This window comes from Primulina huaijiensis, chromosome 14, assembly GCF_012295235.1.
Source record: "Primulina huaijiensis isolate GDHJ02 chromosome 14, ASM1229523v2, whole genome shotgun sequence".
In the NCBI taxonomy this organism is placed as follows: Eukaryota; Viridiplantae; Streptophyta; class Magnoliopsida; order Lamiales; family Gesneriaceae; genus Primulina; species Primulina huaijiensis.
Window position 1 is genome coordinate 5,700,589 of NC_133319.1, and position 18,531 is coordinate 5,719,119.

The 18,531-nt window shown below is 34.4% G+C and overlaps 2 protein-coding genes across 4 annotated transcripts; one reads left to right on the top strand and one right to left on the bottom strand.

The window, feature by feature from the left end:
* Positions 1–568: 568 nt before the first annotated feature.
* LOC140957218 (uncharacterized) lies at positions 569–1,689 on the top strand. The gene is made up of 2 exons (XM_073414353.1): positions 569–1,473; positions 1,557–1,689. Exons 1-2 carry the CDS (start codon positions 569–571, stop codon positions 1,687–1,689), a joined length of 1,038 nt encoding a protein of 345 aa, XP_073270454.1.
* An 8,344-nt stretch (positions 1,690–10,033) lies between these two features.
* Positions 10,034–14,247, bottom strand: LOC140956997 (uncharacterized). Of its 3 annotated transcripts, none has more exons than XM_073414029.1 (10): positions 14,227–14,247; positions 13,363–13,597; positions 12,983–13,187; positions 12,669–12,759; positions 12,438–12,589; positions 11,753–11,996; positions 11,551–11,655; positions 11,285–11,467; positions 10,993–11,194; positions 10,034–10,883 (listed from the first exon to the last, which is right to left on the bottom strand). In XM_073414029.1, the coding sequence occupies exons 2-10, from the start codon at positions 13,577–13,579 to the stop codon at positions 10,384–10,386; spliced, it is 1,899 nt and encodes a 632-aa protein (XP_073270130.1). In that variant the 5' UTR covers positions 13,580–13,597; positions 14,227–14,247; the 3' UTR covers positions 10,034–10,383. The 3 variants fall into 3 exon arrangements, with proteins under 3 accessions (XP_073270130.1, XP_073270129.1, XP_073270128.1); XM_073414028.1 differs by lacking the exon at positions 14,227–14,247 and adding an exon at positions 13,851–14,051; XM_073414027.1 differs by lacking the exon at positions 14,227–14,247 and adding an exon at positions 13,678–13,840.
* Positions 14,248–18,531: the final 4,284 nt, after the last annotated feature.

Consider the following 18,531-nt stretch of genomic DNA (forward strand, 5'->3'; position numbering starts at 1 on the left):
TTGGTTATGGCTCATTATTGTGGAGTGTCTTTTGACTTTCCACATTCTTGAGTTAGTTGAAGAGTTTTGGCTCTTCATATTCTTGAGTTAATGGGAAGATTAATTGACTCTTGGTGTGCATTTTGGAGCTTATAAATAGTGGGGTTCATTTCCTCATTTCAAGTACATGAAAATCTTTTCTCTTTCAAGCATTCTCTTGCATTTCATATTGTTAGCTTTTCATTTGGACTCCGTTAAATCTCGATGATAAAGTAAATGTACGTTTTCAGTTCGTCGTAGCAGTGTCTCGTGCTAAGTCACTGTTGGTTGTTCCGTTGTATCCTGGGAAACAGACGTCCAAGACGATCCTCGAAGCACATATAGGAGGAGATGAATCTATTTTAAGGAAACTGTACATGCTACAGGCCTCGGTTTGGTTTTACTTTCTTTTACATGATAGTCATACTGTAAACATCACATTTGTTTCGGTTATTGCTTTATCTCTACAAGTTCATTTCTACGATATTGTTGTTAGCAATTTTTCTAACAAACTTAAAACAGATTACTCATTACGTGGTTTGTTTCAGATATGGCTACTGAAACCAGCATGCAAAAGGAAACTGGTTATGTTGTCCCTACTGTGGCTCAAGTTGTCCCTCATGTTACCCCACGTGCTGCTGCGGTTACTGTCCCAGCCAGTCACGGTGAAAAGCCTGAAAAGTTCACTGGTGTGGACTTCAAAAGGTGGCAGCAGAAGATGCTGTTCTACTTGACGATGCTGAACCTAGCCAGATTCTTGTCTGAGGATGCTCCTAAACTCACAGAGGGTGAGGGCGATGTTGAATCTGTTAGTGCGGTGGAGGCATGGAATCATTCTGATTTCTTATGCCGAAACTATGTACTAAACGGATTGGCTGATTCGCTCTATAACGTGTTTTGCGAAAAGAAAACGGCTAAAGAGCTGTGGGAATCCCTTGACAGAAAGTACAAAACCGAGGATGTCGGGGCCAAGAAATTTCTTGTTGGCCGCTTTCTGGACTTTAAAATGGCGGATTCAAAGCCGGTTATCAGCCAAGTTCAAGAACTCCAAGTGATTCTTCACGAGATTCACGGTGAGGGGATGAATTTGAGCGAATCATTCCAAGTGGCTGCTATTGTTGAGAAGCTACCACCAGTTTGGAAGGACTTCAAAAATTATTTGAAGCACAAGCGCAAGGAGATGAATGTTGAAGAGCTCATTGTTCGACTTCGCATCGAGGAAGACAACAAGAGTTCGGAAAGACGATTGTTTTCTTCTACTGCTGCTAAAGCAAATGTTGTCGAGCATGGTCAAAGCTCGAAAAAAAGAACATTTTTCTCCTCCAAAAGGTTGAACCTGGGACCCAAAGGAGGCATTTCGAAGAAAAAGTTTTCTGGGAAATGCACAACTGTGATGGTATGGGTCACAAGGCCTCTGAGTGTAAGAAGCCGAAGAGAAACCGAGAGGCGAATGTGGTAGAGAACATTTCTCAGGAGGTTTCGAACATGAATCTTTGTGCTGTAATATTATAAGTTAATCTGGTGGGTTCTAACCCAAGGGAGTGGTGGATCGACACTGGTGCCACTCACCATGTTTGTTCCGACAAGGAGATGTTTGCTACTCTTGATGAATCTATGAATGGGGAAAAACTATTCATGGGAAATTCCGTCACTTCTGAAATCAAGGGTTAAGGAAAAGTTGTCCTAAAGATGACATCTGGAAAAGAACTGACGTTGAACAATGTGTTGTATGTACCTGACATCCGCAAGAACTTGGTGTCCGGGTCGCTTCTTAATAAGCATGGTTTTCGCATTGTGTTCGAGTCAGATAAGGTGGTTTTGTCAAAGATTGGAATGTTTGTTGGCAAATGTTATGTTTGTAACGGTTTGTTCAAACTAAATGTAATGGCTATTAAGCCCGTAATGAATAAAGTTAATACTTTTGCTTACTTACTTGAGTTTTCTTGTTTATGACATGGTAGACTTGGACACGTTAATTATGATACAATTTGTAGATTAATTAACATGAAAAGTATTCCCGCATTCCAAATTGATAAACAACACAAATGTGAAACTTGTGTTGAGGCAAAACTAACGAGACCATCTTTTCGAACTATTGAAAGAAATAGTGAACCACTTGATCTAATTCACAGTGATATATGTTATTTAAAAGGTGCACAAACTCGTGGTGGAAATAAATACTTCATTACTTTTGTTAATGATAGCACAAAATTTTGTTATGTGTATCTCCTCAAAAGTAAGGAAGAACCTATTGACAAATTTGTCCAATATAAGAGTGAAGTTGAAAATCAACTTAACAAGAAAATTAAGGTGCTAAGAAGTGATCGTGGAGGTGAATATGAATCACCATTTGCTGAGTTTGTGCTCAACACAGTATCAAACACGAAAGAACTGCACCTTATTCTCCTCAGCAAAATGGTATTGAAGAGAGAAAGAATTGTACCTTAAAAGAAATGATGAATGCGTTGTTATTAATTTCTGGTTTACCACAGAACATGTTGGGGAAGCTGTTCTAACAGCAAATTACCTTTTAATAAGGTGCTCCGAAAGAAGCAAGATAAAAGTTCATATGAGTTATGAAAAGGTAAAAGTCCTTCCTACCAATACTTGCGAGTGTGGGGGTGCATTGCCAAAGTAGTAGTACCTACTCCAAAGAAAGTAAAGATAGGACCAAAAACTGTTGATTGTATTTTCATTGGATATGCTCAAAACAGTAGCGCATATCGTTTTATTATACATGAATCTCAAATACCGGATATTCACAAGAATACGATAATGGAATCAAGAAATACTTCGTTTTTTGAATACATGTTTCCATACAAATCTAAGGAAGAGCCAGGTTCATCCAAAAGATTATATGAGACAATTGATGAAGAACAAAAGCTTGATCAAGACATTGAACCTAGACGTAGCAAGAGAGTTAGGACTGAGAAATCCTTTGGTCCGGATTTCATTACTTTCATGATGGAAAGTGAACCTCAAAGCTTCAAGGAAGCAATTAGTTCATCTAAGGGACCTCTATGGAAAGAAGCTATCAATTCTGAAATGGAATCCATTTTACTAAACCATACATGGGAGTTAGTAAATTTTCCTCCGGGTATCCTGCTATTATTGAAGGATACAGCGATGCAAATTGGATATCTGATATGAAAGACTCAAAATCTGCAAGTGGATTTGTATTCACTTTAGGAGGTGCAGCAATTGCGTAGAAATCTTCTAAAAAAACTGTAATAGCCAGATCCACGATGGAATCTGAGTTTATAGCTCTTGACAAGTGTGCTGAAGAGGCTGAATGGCTGCGTCACTTCTTAGAAGATGTTCCAAGATGGGAAAAACCAGTTCCGGCGATATGTATACATTGTGATAGTCAATCTGCAATTGGAAGGGCACAAAATAAAATGTATAATGGTAAGTCTAGGCATATACGTCGTAGACATAATATCATTAGACAACTACTCTCAACTGGAGTTATCTCTGTTGACTATGTGAAGTCAAAGGATAATATAGCGGATCCGCTAACCAAGGGGTTAAACAGAGAGTAAGTTGCGAAATTGTCAAAGGGAATGGGGCTCAAGCCTATAGAATAAATTGGTGCGAAGGAAAACCCAACCTATGCTGACTGGAGATCCCAAGAACTAGGTTCAATGGGACAACCTAATCGCACTAATTTGGAGAATCATTGTGGGGGTTATCCCTAGTCCATTCCTACTATAAAACAGTGAATGTTGAGGATAAGCTTACGACTTTTAATGATTCTGATGAGAAGTAATATAGAATCACCTATGTGAGAGAGAAGTGGGGCCACTTCGAAGGAATTGTAGAGCTCAATTCTAGACCCTCTCGCAGAACCAGGCATGTGTTCATGGCCAAAACGAACACGATCATGAGAACTGAATAGTATCAGGAAGAGTCTTGTGTGAAGTATATCTTAATTTACATAAACGGCAGAACAGTTCAAGGACAACATGTCTACTGGTCAGCTAGTAAAGCAAATATATTTCATAAGGGAAGGTTCAAAGGGTAACACCTACCTATCCTATGCAGGATTCAACTGTAGAACTTTGTCACCAAGATTTGTATAATTTTCATTCATGTGGGGGATTGTTGGAAATTTGAATAAAAATTATATCTCATGAATGTGGGAGTGACTTTTGGCTCTCCACATTCTTGAGTTGGTTATGGCTCATTATTGTGGAGTGTCTTTTGACTTTCCACATTCTTGAGTTAGTTGAAGAGTTTTGGTTCTTCATATTCTTGAGTTAATGAGAAGATTAATTGAGTTAATTAATCTTGCATGACTCTTGGTGTGCATTTTGGAGCTTATAAATAGTGGGGTTCATTTTCTCATTTCAAGTACATGAAAATCTTTTCTCTTTCAAGCATTCTCTTGCATTTCATATTGTTAGCTTTTCATTTGGACTCCGTTAAATCTCGGTGATAACGTAAAGGTACGTTTTCAGTTCGCCGTAGTAGTGTCTCGTGCTAAGTCATTGCTGGTTGTTCCGTTGTATCCTAGAAAACAGACGTCCAAGACGATCCTCGAAGCACATATAGGAGGGGACGAATCTGTTTTAAGGAAACTGTACATGCTACAGGCCTCGGTTTGGTTTTACTTTCTTTTACACGATTGTCATACTGTAAACATCACATTTGCTTCGGTTATTGCTTTATCTCTACAAGTTCGTTTCTACACTATTGTTNATATAGGTAGCCTTTGAATTAAAAACTTCAACATAGATATCTGACGGTGTTTATTATCTATCATTTTCTTTATTAACATGCATTGATGTTAACATTAATTTTATTTTAAAAATATATATACTATATGTTATGCAGTCAGTATTTTTTTTATTTTTTTTTTAATGATCCACTCACGATACTCGTCCTGACTTGTATATTTTTTTCAATTTCAATTTTTTCCGCTAGAACACTAACGTGACATCAGATATAGAACAATGTCTATCATCACGTCATCATTTTTCAGTGACATCTCTTCATTTTTCGATATCACGTCAGTATTTCGATTAAAATATAACCAAAATTGAAATAAATTACAATAGATATGACCAGGGGCGGAGCCAGGATTCAAAATTACCTGGGGCTGGCTCCGTCCCATAAAGTATTAAATAAAATAAATAATTAACTAAAAATTTAAAATAAAAAATATGTAAACATTGACTTCATGAAAACATAGAACAAGAGTATTTAATATTTAATACCTTCAAAAATATGGAGTTAAAACAATACTGAAGTTGTTCTCTTCAATTTTTCTTAATTTAACTTATTATGGCTAACTAAATCAAATCAACATTATCGGCGCTAAATAATTGTTACGTTAATCCAATAAACCTCGAACAATTATAATTATTCCAAAACAATTTCCGAAGTTAACATTTAACAATCCTAAGGCATAATACATTTAAATATAACATTTTTACAGCAAGTTAGAAAATCTCATTTACATAATTCTGAATCTTTCAAAAATTCCTACAAAATTTCATAAATTTGCATTTATATTTTCTATAGCATCTAAACATCCAAATAATAAATAATCAACACTAAAAATCGAAAACCCCCAATATAAAATCTGAAAATTCAAAATAATGACCAAATAAATTCCGAAAAATTATCAATACCTCAAATCGGCTCAAATATAGTACATAGAATCATCAATTTAACATATATCAATTATTAGAATTCAAAAGAACCAAAATACCCAAATTTCGAAACACTAAAATCTGAAATTACCTTTAAAATTCAAAATCTAACTTTAAACAACAAGAGCGATATGTAGTAAGTCTAACATTAAGATTTTATCACGATTTCCGGTAAAAACGACGACCGATGGACAACGACCGATTTCAAGACGAAAAAACTTCGAAAATTTGGTATTAAAAGAAAGTTTATGTCGCGGGTTTTCTGAATATACAATCGATTTTGAAAATCGACGACCGACGTTGAAGCTACGATCATTTCAAGTAATGAAAATTGTGATGGCTTCAGGGAGAAGAACGGAAATACCATAGGAGTGCAGATAGTGAATAAGAGAGAGAAAATGGATTGGGGNCAGAGAAAATGGATTGAGGCTAATCAACAAAAATTTTAAAATAAAACATACATATTATTTTTTTAAAAAAATTTAAATGGGGCTAGAGCCCAACCTAGCCCCCAACCTAGCTCCGCCCTTGGATATGACTTAAATTAATAAAGATATTTCATGATTGGATAGACGTTGATCAAATTGTCGCCTCATGCATAGGGCAAGAAGCTGATGAATGGATATATAGAGCCCATAACTCAAATCATTCATTTTTCAGTGGGGTAGGTCATTCGCCCCCACTCAATAATTTCGACGCGAGAAGCTGTTTTTCCCAGCCTGATTATGACCACAAATTATATTTTATTCGTGGGAACACTGTGCTGATTGACAGTGCAGGTCATACAAATTTGACATTATAATTATGTTAAGATAATAGTGAAGAATTTAACTATAAAAAATTAATATTTAAGTAGGATAACTTTGTGGTATTTTGAAAAAAAAAAGTATGCATGGTGTTTATTATCTTTTCTTGTTAAAGATGATAAAGATTATTTCGTGCACAATACAAGCACGTCAAGGTTATTAATTGGTAAAAAGAGTTGAATTGTGAAGACAATTGATTATTGTCATTTTCGAGTCATGGTCCGTTAAGTTTGATTTTTTTTTTTTTCAAGGCATATTTAGAAAAAACTGCTAACGTGATATCGAAGATTACACGAATGTATAGATTTAGTGGGGCTGTATATTTAATGATTTTTTTCAATGATAGATTTATGTGGATTTGCTATATTTTTATTGACTCTTATAAAATCTCAAGATTTGTAAACATAATTCCATGAACTTTTGTAGATTTTTTTGCAAGATTTTGATAGATATTTGTAAATGTTTTGATTAATAGTGCAAATTTTGTATTTTTATGATTATAATTTCTTTGAACTAATAATTATTTAACATAAATAGCATCTTCACTTTGAAATAAATTACTTATTTAAAAAGTAAGTATGTTTAATATAAGAAAAAAAAAATCACAATTCAATTTAAGAAAATCAAAATTTGAATCCCCATATCTATTCAACATGCATAAATAGTTAATCATTCAATTTTTAATTTATAAGCATATATAAAAATTTAATCAATATAGATAAATAAGTAATCAAAACATTATCAAATATAAATTTTATGCAGTTTTTTATGAAAAAATCTAAGGTTCGTTATTATAAATATGATCAACGTCACTCTACATTCGATTTGCTATAGTATCCCTCCATGTATTTGTATTTGCTCGTTATTGTTTTTCAGTGTCAAATATTTGATCAAAGTTGTTATCCTCGTAAACTTATTATGCTCAAGGTTGTGGAACTTCATTCTCTAGTTCAATTAGAAATTCATCAGATTCACACTTCTTTCGAAGAAAATTGTGCAATCCGACACAAACCACTTCGGAGATTTTAAAAAATACTCGAACCCGAACCCGAAAAAATCGGGTTTTCCCCACGGGGCCCCAAACCCGTGGGGAAAGTTATCATCCCTGATCTCTTCTATGTCCAAAATATATTTGCTTAAAGCAGATAACTAAGAAAACTTCATTTCCAACAATTTTATTAAATGGAGATTCATTTCCTTAAATTAATAATTGAAATAGCACTATTCCATCTCAGAAAAGGGAAAAAATATATCACCACTCTAAATTAATTTTGAGTGTCATGTATCATCATAATCATTATTCCCTCATTTTTTTAGAATTACATTTGCTAAGGTTCAAAGCTATTGATAGAAAATTTGAATTCGTTTTCACCATATATTTATATTTTAAGATTTTTCTTATTATCGTTTGAAAAGTAAACTCATGTACACTACTACTGATGAATTCTATATATATTGGACATTAAAAAGTTACCAAATTTGAATACAATATAATTACTTAAGAGTAATAATATTTTCCAATTCAATTGATTATTATTAGAAAGTTATCAATAAATTAGATTCATATCGTGCCTAACTTCTTCAACTTTTTCTTTTTTTTTATTTGTTAATTAAAAAAATAAAATTTAACATTACAAAATAGTGAGGCGTGAGATAATAAATAATAATGAGATAGTAATAACAACGGATGCCCCCGTCCTGTTTTCTATGATATTTTTAGAGCTGAATTTTTTAGCTTGTGCTCGCTAGGGAATTTTTTTATCTTATTATTGTTTTTTTAGGTTATATTTTTATACATGTAGTGATAATCTCAAGGACATTCTGCAAAATATATTATGATGTAGTTTTGCTTCATAGCTTGTTTATAGTTCTTTTTGTGAACTTTTCTGAAATTGAAAGTTCTCACACCACATGAATGCACAAAATCGTGTTCTTGTTTTATATGTGGGGTCTGCGTCTGCTGATACTTTACCTTCCAGAAAATCAACAAACATTGGAATAATTCAATCATACCTCTAAAATTCGAGGAACCCTCGACTTGTCTTTAGAGAGGAGAAAAGCGCCGTCTTTGAATGAGGAAGAGAGATATATGAGTGAGAAAGATATTTTATTCGATTAAAAGTCTACTAAAATCTCTAGGGTGGGTATAAGAAAATTTTTGAGTTTCTATAGTTGTACCATGAGTTTTAAGGTTTGTACATAAATAATTATATTAGAATCATTGTAAATCTATGAAAATATTGGATACCTATAGATTTTTATAGATTTTTAAAAGTCAAGTTTGAATACCACTAGACTTTTTAAAACTCCAGAAAATCTAATTTGGATACCATTAAACTTTAATAGAATTTATAAAAGTCTATCTTCAATATCTATAGTTTTTTAAATTCTACAAAAGTAAATAAATAAAAGTAATTAAATATTAAGATTGAATTCACACACCTTAGAGACCATTTTGACAAATATTTATATTGATGGGAATTTATCCATCCTGAAAAACGGCCCAACGACTCTAGTCCGCCATCTAAATAACTTGATTTAATGCACCAAATAAAATAATATATAAGGATCCCAAAATTATTGGTGTGCTTGATCGTTTAATTTTGAGTTTTCTTTGGTGTCCGCCGGCTAATCTGATTTAATTATGCTGCCACGAACTCTGGTAGGATTTTGGAAACTGCACGATACAATATAAAATTTTAAAGTAAAATTTTAAACCTACAAAGTCTTATTTTTCCTTTGCTGGAATGATTATCCAAGATTATTGAAGTCTCGATAACTATAAGTTTTGTTATATTTACTTATAATATAATAGAATAAATGAAGATTCAAATGTTTTGTTTCCTTCACAAATGGCATTCATGGGTAAATTTAACTTAAAATATTAACTTTTTCTTTAATTAATATATAGGCAATTGTGCATATTTCAATAACGAGTAGATCTCTTGTGAGACAGTCTCACGAATCTTTAACTGTGAGACAGGTCAATCCTACCGATATTGACAATAAAAAGTAATACTCTTAGCATAAAAAGTAATAGTTTTTCATGGATGACCCAAATAAGATATTCATCTCACAAAATACGATCTGTGAGACCGTCTCACGTAAGTTTTTGGCTTCAATAATTTATTCCTAAAGAAGTATTAATATATAGGCAATTGTGCATATTTCAATAATTTATTCCTAAGTAGCTAGTGGATCGTGTAATTTGGGTATGCTATTCTTATCCGAAATCCAACAATATTTAAAAACTTCAAGTTTGGATAAGACTCAAAATCCAAGTGATTAACTCAACTTAGGCATATAACACGTTTGAACTAATGATAAGATATTATTTATTTTCAAATCCATATTATGTCTGCTCGAGTTCTACAATACCAGAGGTTAATTCATATTTTATGTAATTTCTGATCGAAAATAAGTACGAGCCTATGTTCATCCAATATTTGGTTTATGTGATGAACATTCATAATATTACCTTATGCCACAGGTCGGATTTCAAAATTTTTTTTTAGTTGTGTAAGAATGGTTACAATTAGGTCTCGAACTTTACAACAAGGCATCCTCGGAGTTCATGTTATTGCTGCCAAAAGATTGCACATGTACTGCTGTAGAATTAAAAAATACCACGGGCACAACTAATAACAACTAAAACTTTTAGGATAGCACAAAAAACTTCAAATCCCCAATAATATATTATCAAACAGCTACTGTAACTACATTTCTTCAGCCAATTTGTTCTGCCTACAATATTTGGATCCACCAACTAAAGAAAGCAAGCAGCAGATATTTGGGAATTTGCAACGTCCTCATTCCCATAACCCGAAGCTTCAAAGAACGAATCATATATAGCATCATCAATTTTACACGAATTCGGTAACATATTGATGTGAAAGAACCAGTCATTGACTTGCTTTCAAATCTCTATTTGCAGTAGTAGTGAGACCAAATCCAAATGGAAACAGAGGATCGTAATGTGGATCGCCCACATTCATCGGAAGTTGGTCGACTGTCCTAAACCAAGTTCGTGCGAGTTTGCCCGTAAAACCATAGTCGCCGAACAAAACATCAGCAATCCCCTGGCCTTCAGTCCCCGGAAGCCAAGCAGCCACCAGCGAGTCGATTAGTTCAAGATATGGTTCTATAACAACCGGTCGTCCTGTAATTAGTACGACCACACATGTTATAGACCTGCATACATTGGTAATAGTGGCGTAACCATGTCCGGCTATTGTCAAATTCTTGCTATCACCTACTGTTTCCGAATAAGGTAGCTCCCCGACGGCTACAATGGCATAGGAAAATTTGTTCGATTTCACATATTCTGTGTCGGGATTTTCATTGTAGATAACTTCAGTGTCTGGATCAACTGTGTTCATTACTGCATTTAGAATTGTGGTACCTACAAACAAAATAAAAATACTTTCTTTACGTATCAGTGCTGTTAAAACATAAAGCTGTTGTTGGGTTTCATAAGCTCGAGTTTTAGGAAAAGTGGTATTTAAACATACCAATTGTAATATTGCCAGAAAGACCGTGCCATTCTATCGTCCATCCTCCACATTGATTACCGATGTCATTTGCATGGCTTCCTGCCACGAGTATCTTCGAAGCTCTCTTTGGAAGAGGGAGAAATGGGGCTTCACTACTTTTACCATTCTTGAGTAGGACTAGTGATCGCCTCACTGCTTCCCGGGCCAACTCTCTGTGTTGCTACTCAAAAACAATGGTAAAAATGAAACTAACATTCGACAGTGCAACACGTAAAAAGTCATTTTTGAAACCATGACTTTAATGATGTACCAGGCTTCCAAGATGGTTCACCAAGGTGAAATCAGCCATTGGGTTCTCGAAGAGCCCCATAATAAATTTGACCCTCAGTATTCTCTCAACAGCATCGTCTATTCTGCTCATAGGGATAACATTTTTATTCACCAGTGAAGTTAAGTCGTTGATGAACTCTATAAACTTCTCTGGGACCATAACCTGCAATAAACGGATGAATTTCACTTATATTTTGTTGCATAACCAATAAAAAACAAATGTACACGGCACATATTTTTGCTAACCGTGTCAATTCCAGCATTGATACTAGCTTCAACACTATATGTATAGTTAGCATGTGGTGGGGAAGTTATCTTGTCAATACCTTCAGAATCGGATATAACAAACCCCTATAAAATAACCAGAGAAAAGAAATTATCCTTTACGTTCAAAGTAAATTTAGAGAGAGAAATCAAACATACAACACTAGTTCTCCGTGAGATGTACTTCGAATTTGAGCTTATTCTTGAGATATCCAGTGATGAGATCTTTGTGAGTATGCATCTTTTTACCATTTAAGCTCGAGAAAGATATCATGATTGTTGCCACTCCCTTTCTGATGGAATCAAGATATGCAGGCATGTGGATATCAAACAGTCCATTCATGTCTATGATAGTGTTGTTTTCATTGATACCATCTATTGTTCCGCCATCTCCCACAAAGTGTTTCGCACATGCAGCAACCTTTTTCCTTCATTGGAGGAAACAATCAATCACCACCTATCCTACTAATGCACTTGTGCAGCAACAAGGCATAGGGAAAGGGTGAATCCATCTTTTCAAAAAATACATCCAAAATGTTAATAATATTTTTGTTTGAGGGATCTGCCGTCTGACAATCCACCCTGCCCTTTGATTATATTAAAAAAGACTAACGTCATACTATAAGCTTGAAAATATTGCACTACTCTATTGAAGAAAGGCAACAAAAGGCAGAGGCAAGGGGTGGCCATCATGGTGATCGCCGGCCCTGTAGCTTTTTAAAAAAAAGAATTGAGAACACCCCCTGTAGCTTTTTATTTTCCTGTAATTGAGTATTTTTCATATACAGAATCAAATAAAAATGTTTTTGGCTGCTTCTTACCGATTTGTACAATATTTAGGTTTTACTGCACAAAGACAAATGTTTTACCTCCCAATCCCATTCACATATGGGAAGTTCCTTGCATAACTGGCTGGAAGATCTCCTTGCAAACCAGGAATTATCTCTGTCATTGCTTGAACAATCTTGTGATCCTCGCTATAGCTTTCAAAACAGCGACCCCATCTTGGGTCCCTACAAACCTGTTAAAATTAAATGAGTAATCAGCAGCAATCAAACCAAAAAGTTTCAAAGAACTAAAAATGTCACAAGTTTATTCACCGCTATACAGGGAGAAAATGCATAGGGAATTCCTGTGGCTCTAACTTCAAGAGCAGTGGCAGTTCCTATCTTCTTGACAAGCTCAGGATCCCTGAAAAGAGTTCATACAATTTTAATCATTCACCAGAAAACAGAAGCACTAAAAATATACTGTTAAATACAACTAAACATGCTTCATATCGGGAAAATATTTAATTTTGTCTTGGTGGAATTGGCCTTTGGGTATAAGAATTATTATCAAACTTTCGAGTTGGTAACAGTTATATTTGACAAAGAAATAAATATACGAGAACTCTGATGATAACATGACTTGCCTGGTAACTCCAAGCCCAATGTTGTGAGGGAAAATAGTAGCATTATACACGGTGTTATGGCCATGAACAGCATCAATTCCATAAATCATTGGTATTCCAAGACGAGTAGAAAGAGCGCCTTTTTGAAAGTCATTAACCATATTGATCCAAGTCTCAGCAGAAGCCTTTGGAGCAGGTACGCTTCCTCCCCCACTCAAAAGACTCCCTGCACAGTTCAATGCCTTGTAATAAGTTATGTGGCTGATATTATGTAACCGGATTTTGCTCCCAGCAAAAAAGAAAAAGAAACAAAACATGACACTTGAAGCTCCAACTGGCTATTATTTTACCCCTGACTTTAGATTTTACTCACATGACGGGTGGGAACTCTTAGAACATACCAATGAAGTAATTATTGACTATATCTCGCGAGGCAACCTTCCTGTCAATCATTGTCATCTGGCCGATCTTTTCTTCAAGGGTCATCCTCTTCAACAAGTCTTTGATTCTAACATTCAATGGCTGTTTTGGGTCCTTGTATTTCAAGTACTCTGCCTCTGTACAGAAGCACAGAAGCATCAGCACCGCCATTTTCATCAGCAAACCCGCCATAACCATCTCCAGAATGATCAGTACCTACAAGAATAAAACACAAAATTCCCTTTTCGTGAGCGAGACTGAAACTAAATCCACAAAAAGACCTATTAAAAATGTACCTGAAGATAGAAATCCACGAAAATGTTCAATTGGGAAAATTATAATCTCGTGTAAAGAAATCAAGATGTTGATGTATTTACTAATGGGTTTTGATTAAAAGTCTAATCTGCACATAATTTATGACTAAATACGCTGCATATTAACCAATATTATCCACTTATTAAAAATGTACCTGAAGATCGAAATCCACGAAAATGTTCAAGTGGGAAAATTATAATCACGTGTAAAGAAATCAAGAAGTTGACGTATTTACTAATGGGTTTTGATTAAAAGTCTAATCTGCACGTCATTTATGACTAATTCCGCTGCATATTAACCGATATTATTCACTTGGAAAATCACTGTCAGAAGGCGTGGCAATGGTTCTATCCAGTACCAAATTGGTATTGTAATGATAATTCATCATCTTGAAATTTATGCTCTATCTCCGAAGCTCCAACGGAAAAAAAAAGTCGACAAATATTTTTAAAATGAAAATTCTAATTAAGAACCTGAATAACAGGCAAGAACTTTAATTTTACGCGAGTTCCGTGTGTGAAGTAGCTGACTTTGTGGTTGGCCCATTGAGGAAGCAAACAAGGGGCGCGGCGCCGGCCTATTATCGTACGGTGGGTACCACATAAGTTTCCGCTGTCGTGGCAATGCGTTAATGGATAAGGTTTCTCTTTTGCTCAATTTATTAGTCCAATTTTTTTTGGCGTAAGAGACACCACAGGTCACAGTCACACCACATTTTTTCCATGACCAAATCTCATAAATAATATTTGATTTAATCCACCAAATTTGTTAGGAATATGTCATTTTATTTCAAAATTTTACAAGAGAATTGGTAATTATAAAAGCATATAGTCAGAAATATAAAAAAATAACTAACTTTTAACTTTATATATATATATATATATATGTGTGTGTGTGCGCGCGCGAGAGAGAAATTACATCAACGTTATCTCTTTCTTCTGAATCCTGATTGCCTCCGATGCGAATAAAAAAAATGATGTTTTCTTTGCGTTCAAATGATTTTGCATTCTCACGTTTGCATTATGAATAAGTTGCTCTTGATGATAGTTAGAGAGGACAAGTGTGTGAGATTTAACACAATTACTATATTTTTTTCTTTGGTGAGCTTTGAGCTTATGAGCAATCATGATATCATGCTCCATTTTCTTTGATTGTGTGTTGTCATTGCATTGTTAATTTTTCTAGAACTTGCATTGTTATACATGTCTTTGTCAACACTTTGTGGTGAATTAGGTGCAAAGACAAAATGATAAGGGCATTAGGTTCAAACCATTTTCTTTCGCATCATTTGAGTCGTTCTTTGAGCCTACTCTGATTCATAGAAGCCTAATGAACCAAGTTTGAGCCTGAGCCTTTTTCTTTGAATAAAAATAACCACATTACAAGCCGTGATAAATCTTTTTTGTTGGATATCCCTTTTTTTGAACATTGAATTAGAAAATAAAATAAACTTTTCAAAAAAAGAATCACTCAATCCAAAATAGTGTGAATTGTTGGGATTTAGTCAATCTCGAATCCTTATAGCTATCGTCTACAAAAAAAAAAACAAAAAACAAAAAAAGAAAAAAAAAGAAAGAGAAAGCAGAGAAATATACGAAGCGAGAAAGAAAAGAAGAGCAAAAACAAAAAAACATAAAAAAAACAAAAATAAAAAAAAATGCTTTTGATTGTTATAATGAGATATAAGAGTTTTTGGATACATTTTTATTTTTGTGAGAAAAGTTTGATATGGTTTCTCCAATTCCATAGCTCATTGTTTCCTTTTATCCTACCTTACCCTAGCCACGTTATAGCCCATTTATAGCTCTTTTTGTTTGTGTATTTTAATTCATTCATTTAGTGGAAGGATGTGATATATTTGCAAGTCGATGGTCAAAATTTTAAATGCATTTGACATGAGAGTTTGTTGATATATATCCTAGACACTAATGAGCGGAATGAGCGAGTCTTGTAATGAGTTGTTAAATCCCGTGCATTTTAATTTCTACACATTTTGATTGCAGTGATTGTTCATGATGTTATTTTGTGAGATGCTAAGAAATTAAAATGTATTGTTGCATGAAAAATGTTTTGGATAAGTAGAGAAAGCGGAAGGAGGACGAAAAATTGAGATAATGAGTCGATCTATTTTATGCTTGAGGACAAGCATCGTTTAGGTGGGGGAGATTTTGATAGGCTCGTAATAGTTAGTATTTTTATTTTCATATTTCTCATTATTCCAACCTCCGATATGTTTAATTGATACATTTTTGTGTAATTTTATTGTAGGAGGAACTTTTACGGCCTTGGAGCAAATTTGAGTCAAAAAGGTGATGTTTATCACATTTGAAGTTTCCAAGATAGAGTTTTGAAATAGAATGGCCAAACCAGAAGAGATCATGTCACAAGGCGTGGCCACGCCTTGTGATTATGTTTCAGCTGCCTAAAATTGCAAGAAGTGAAAAATCTGATTTTGTGAAGATTATGCAAGATTTGAAAGAATTAATTATTGTGTCTGGTTTAGTGGAAATTCTTGGAAGGAAACTATAGAAAGATATTATCTATTATTTTATATTTTAAGATTTAGAGTTAATTACAAAATTAGTGGGCTTTTTAGCTTAATTTTAGACTCAAATCAAACTACCATTCATGACAAGGGGAGGCGCACAAGCAGAAAGAAAAAGAAAGATGAAAAAAGAAAAAAGAAACCATCTCCAACAACTCACGTGAAGAACAAGAAAAAAAGGGCTCAATGATTTTCTCTCTAATTTTCTAGTCTGATTCAAGGGACAGTCTACTATTTTAATTTTATCACTGTGAGGTTTTTGCACTTCAATTTAATATTGGTGCCTTGTTCAAGTATTTGTTGATTTATGATTTAATTATATGAATGTTATACGTCAATTAATCTGACAATTTAATTTGATATATGATTTTCTAATGCTAACCATGAATTCAATGATCCGTAATTGTCATGAACGATTGGTACGTGAGTAGCAATAGGTTAGATGCGTTGTGCTATCATAACATGTGTAATCTAAATAAATCGATGGAACTAAATCTTCCAATTGCAGCTATCTTAGTTGTTAGATTTTATGATTAACTGGTTTCACGAAACTAAAATGCTATTTTTAATTAATATGGAACGCTATCGTGCTCAGTTGATTATTGGTAAGTTTTGACTGGATGCTGGGTTTGGTCAATTAATTTAACAAAACACAAGAATTTTAGCGGCTATCCCTATTATTCTAAGATTAATTGCTTGGAATAACATGAATAAATGATTGGTTAACCGATTAACAGTGAGACAGTTAAATAGTAAAATCCCCTTGAATCAGTATTTTCTCATAATAAATTCTTCACTTTATTCTCGTCGATTAATTTTCAATTTTAGATTCAGTATTTTTCTTATTTGGTAATTTTAGTTTAGATTATCTTATTTAGTAATTATCAAAACAAATTCCTCTTTTTTATTTTTATTATCAAAAGAAATAAATCTACCGTAAGTCAAACTTCTCACAATCAAATTCGTTCCAGTAGAGGTTTTCGCACAAGGCGTGACCACGCCTTGTTGAAAAACCTCTACTGCTGGGAACATATCTTTTTTTTTTTCTCTTTTTTTTTAAAAAAAATATATTTAACCTATTTTTTTTCTCTCTCACAGCAGCCTCTTCAGAATTTTCTTGATTGTGATTGGCTGCTGTGTTGGAGCGTATTGGGACGTATTGGTGGGAGAAAATTCTGTTAATTGATACAATTCTTTGAATTCAATGGATATAGGCACGAGTGAGTCACGTTTATATAAAAGGGCTAGGATGGGGAAAGGGATGAATTCGTTACCATCATCTGAATCAGATTTGAATGGTCATTTGACCTTCACCAAAAAAGTGAAAAAAGATAGATATAAAGCATTGTGTAACAAAAGAACCATCCAATGCAAGTATATTCACCACCCCACCATGGAATTGTTGAATGTTAAAACTGGAGTGCTTGATTTGATTCGCAACATTGGGTGGGAATCATATTTTCTGTATTATGTCATGCTTGTATAGAACTTGTGCGTGAATTTTATGCTACTTTTGAATTGGTCAAGCCTGAAAGTTTCACACTCTCCAGTCCAGGAGTAGTTGCCTGATTGGATGATTTTGGGAGGGAAGATCCTGTTATGAAAATGCAAGCGGGAAAAGTTAGAGAACTGCCCTGAAAAATGTTGAGTATCGTAAAGAAACATCATCTACTGCTGCGATGGGGCAAACGGTGGTTCGAATCCCATGTGTCTGTAGAATGCCAACTGATTCTGCTCCATTCTGGTCAACCGCTACTTGATCTCATCTATTTCCACGTCGATACGCTTTCGTGATGGAGTAGCAAATGTGTGAGGAGGCGCACGTGAGTCCAAAGGTTCGTCCGGACCATCAGATTCAGAATTGTGGTGGCCGAGTCGTGCAGTCACTGGACCTGGTGGACAAAAAGAAAAAAACTCCCTGCACTTGTTCTATCAATCTCATATTCTCTGAACAACGCAAATCAAGAGGGAGCATAGGACAAGCAACATGAATATCATTATTATCAAGATCAATCAACTTCAGGTTGACAGCTAATACAGTGATCAATGAACCAAGATTCAAATGGCGTTTATGAGCAACGATACCAGCAAACTGAGAAGCCAACCAAAAGCCCAAATTAACTCTTATTCTATTTTGCATGCACCACAAGAAAAACAATTCTGATTTTGTTAACACACCAGCAGAATCTTTTCGACCCGAAAAAGTAAAAGCAAAGAATCTGTGAATGTATTTCCACTCTGGGCTGTGCAAGTAACAATCTTTGGATTTACTCGGGTCGTAATCATTCTG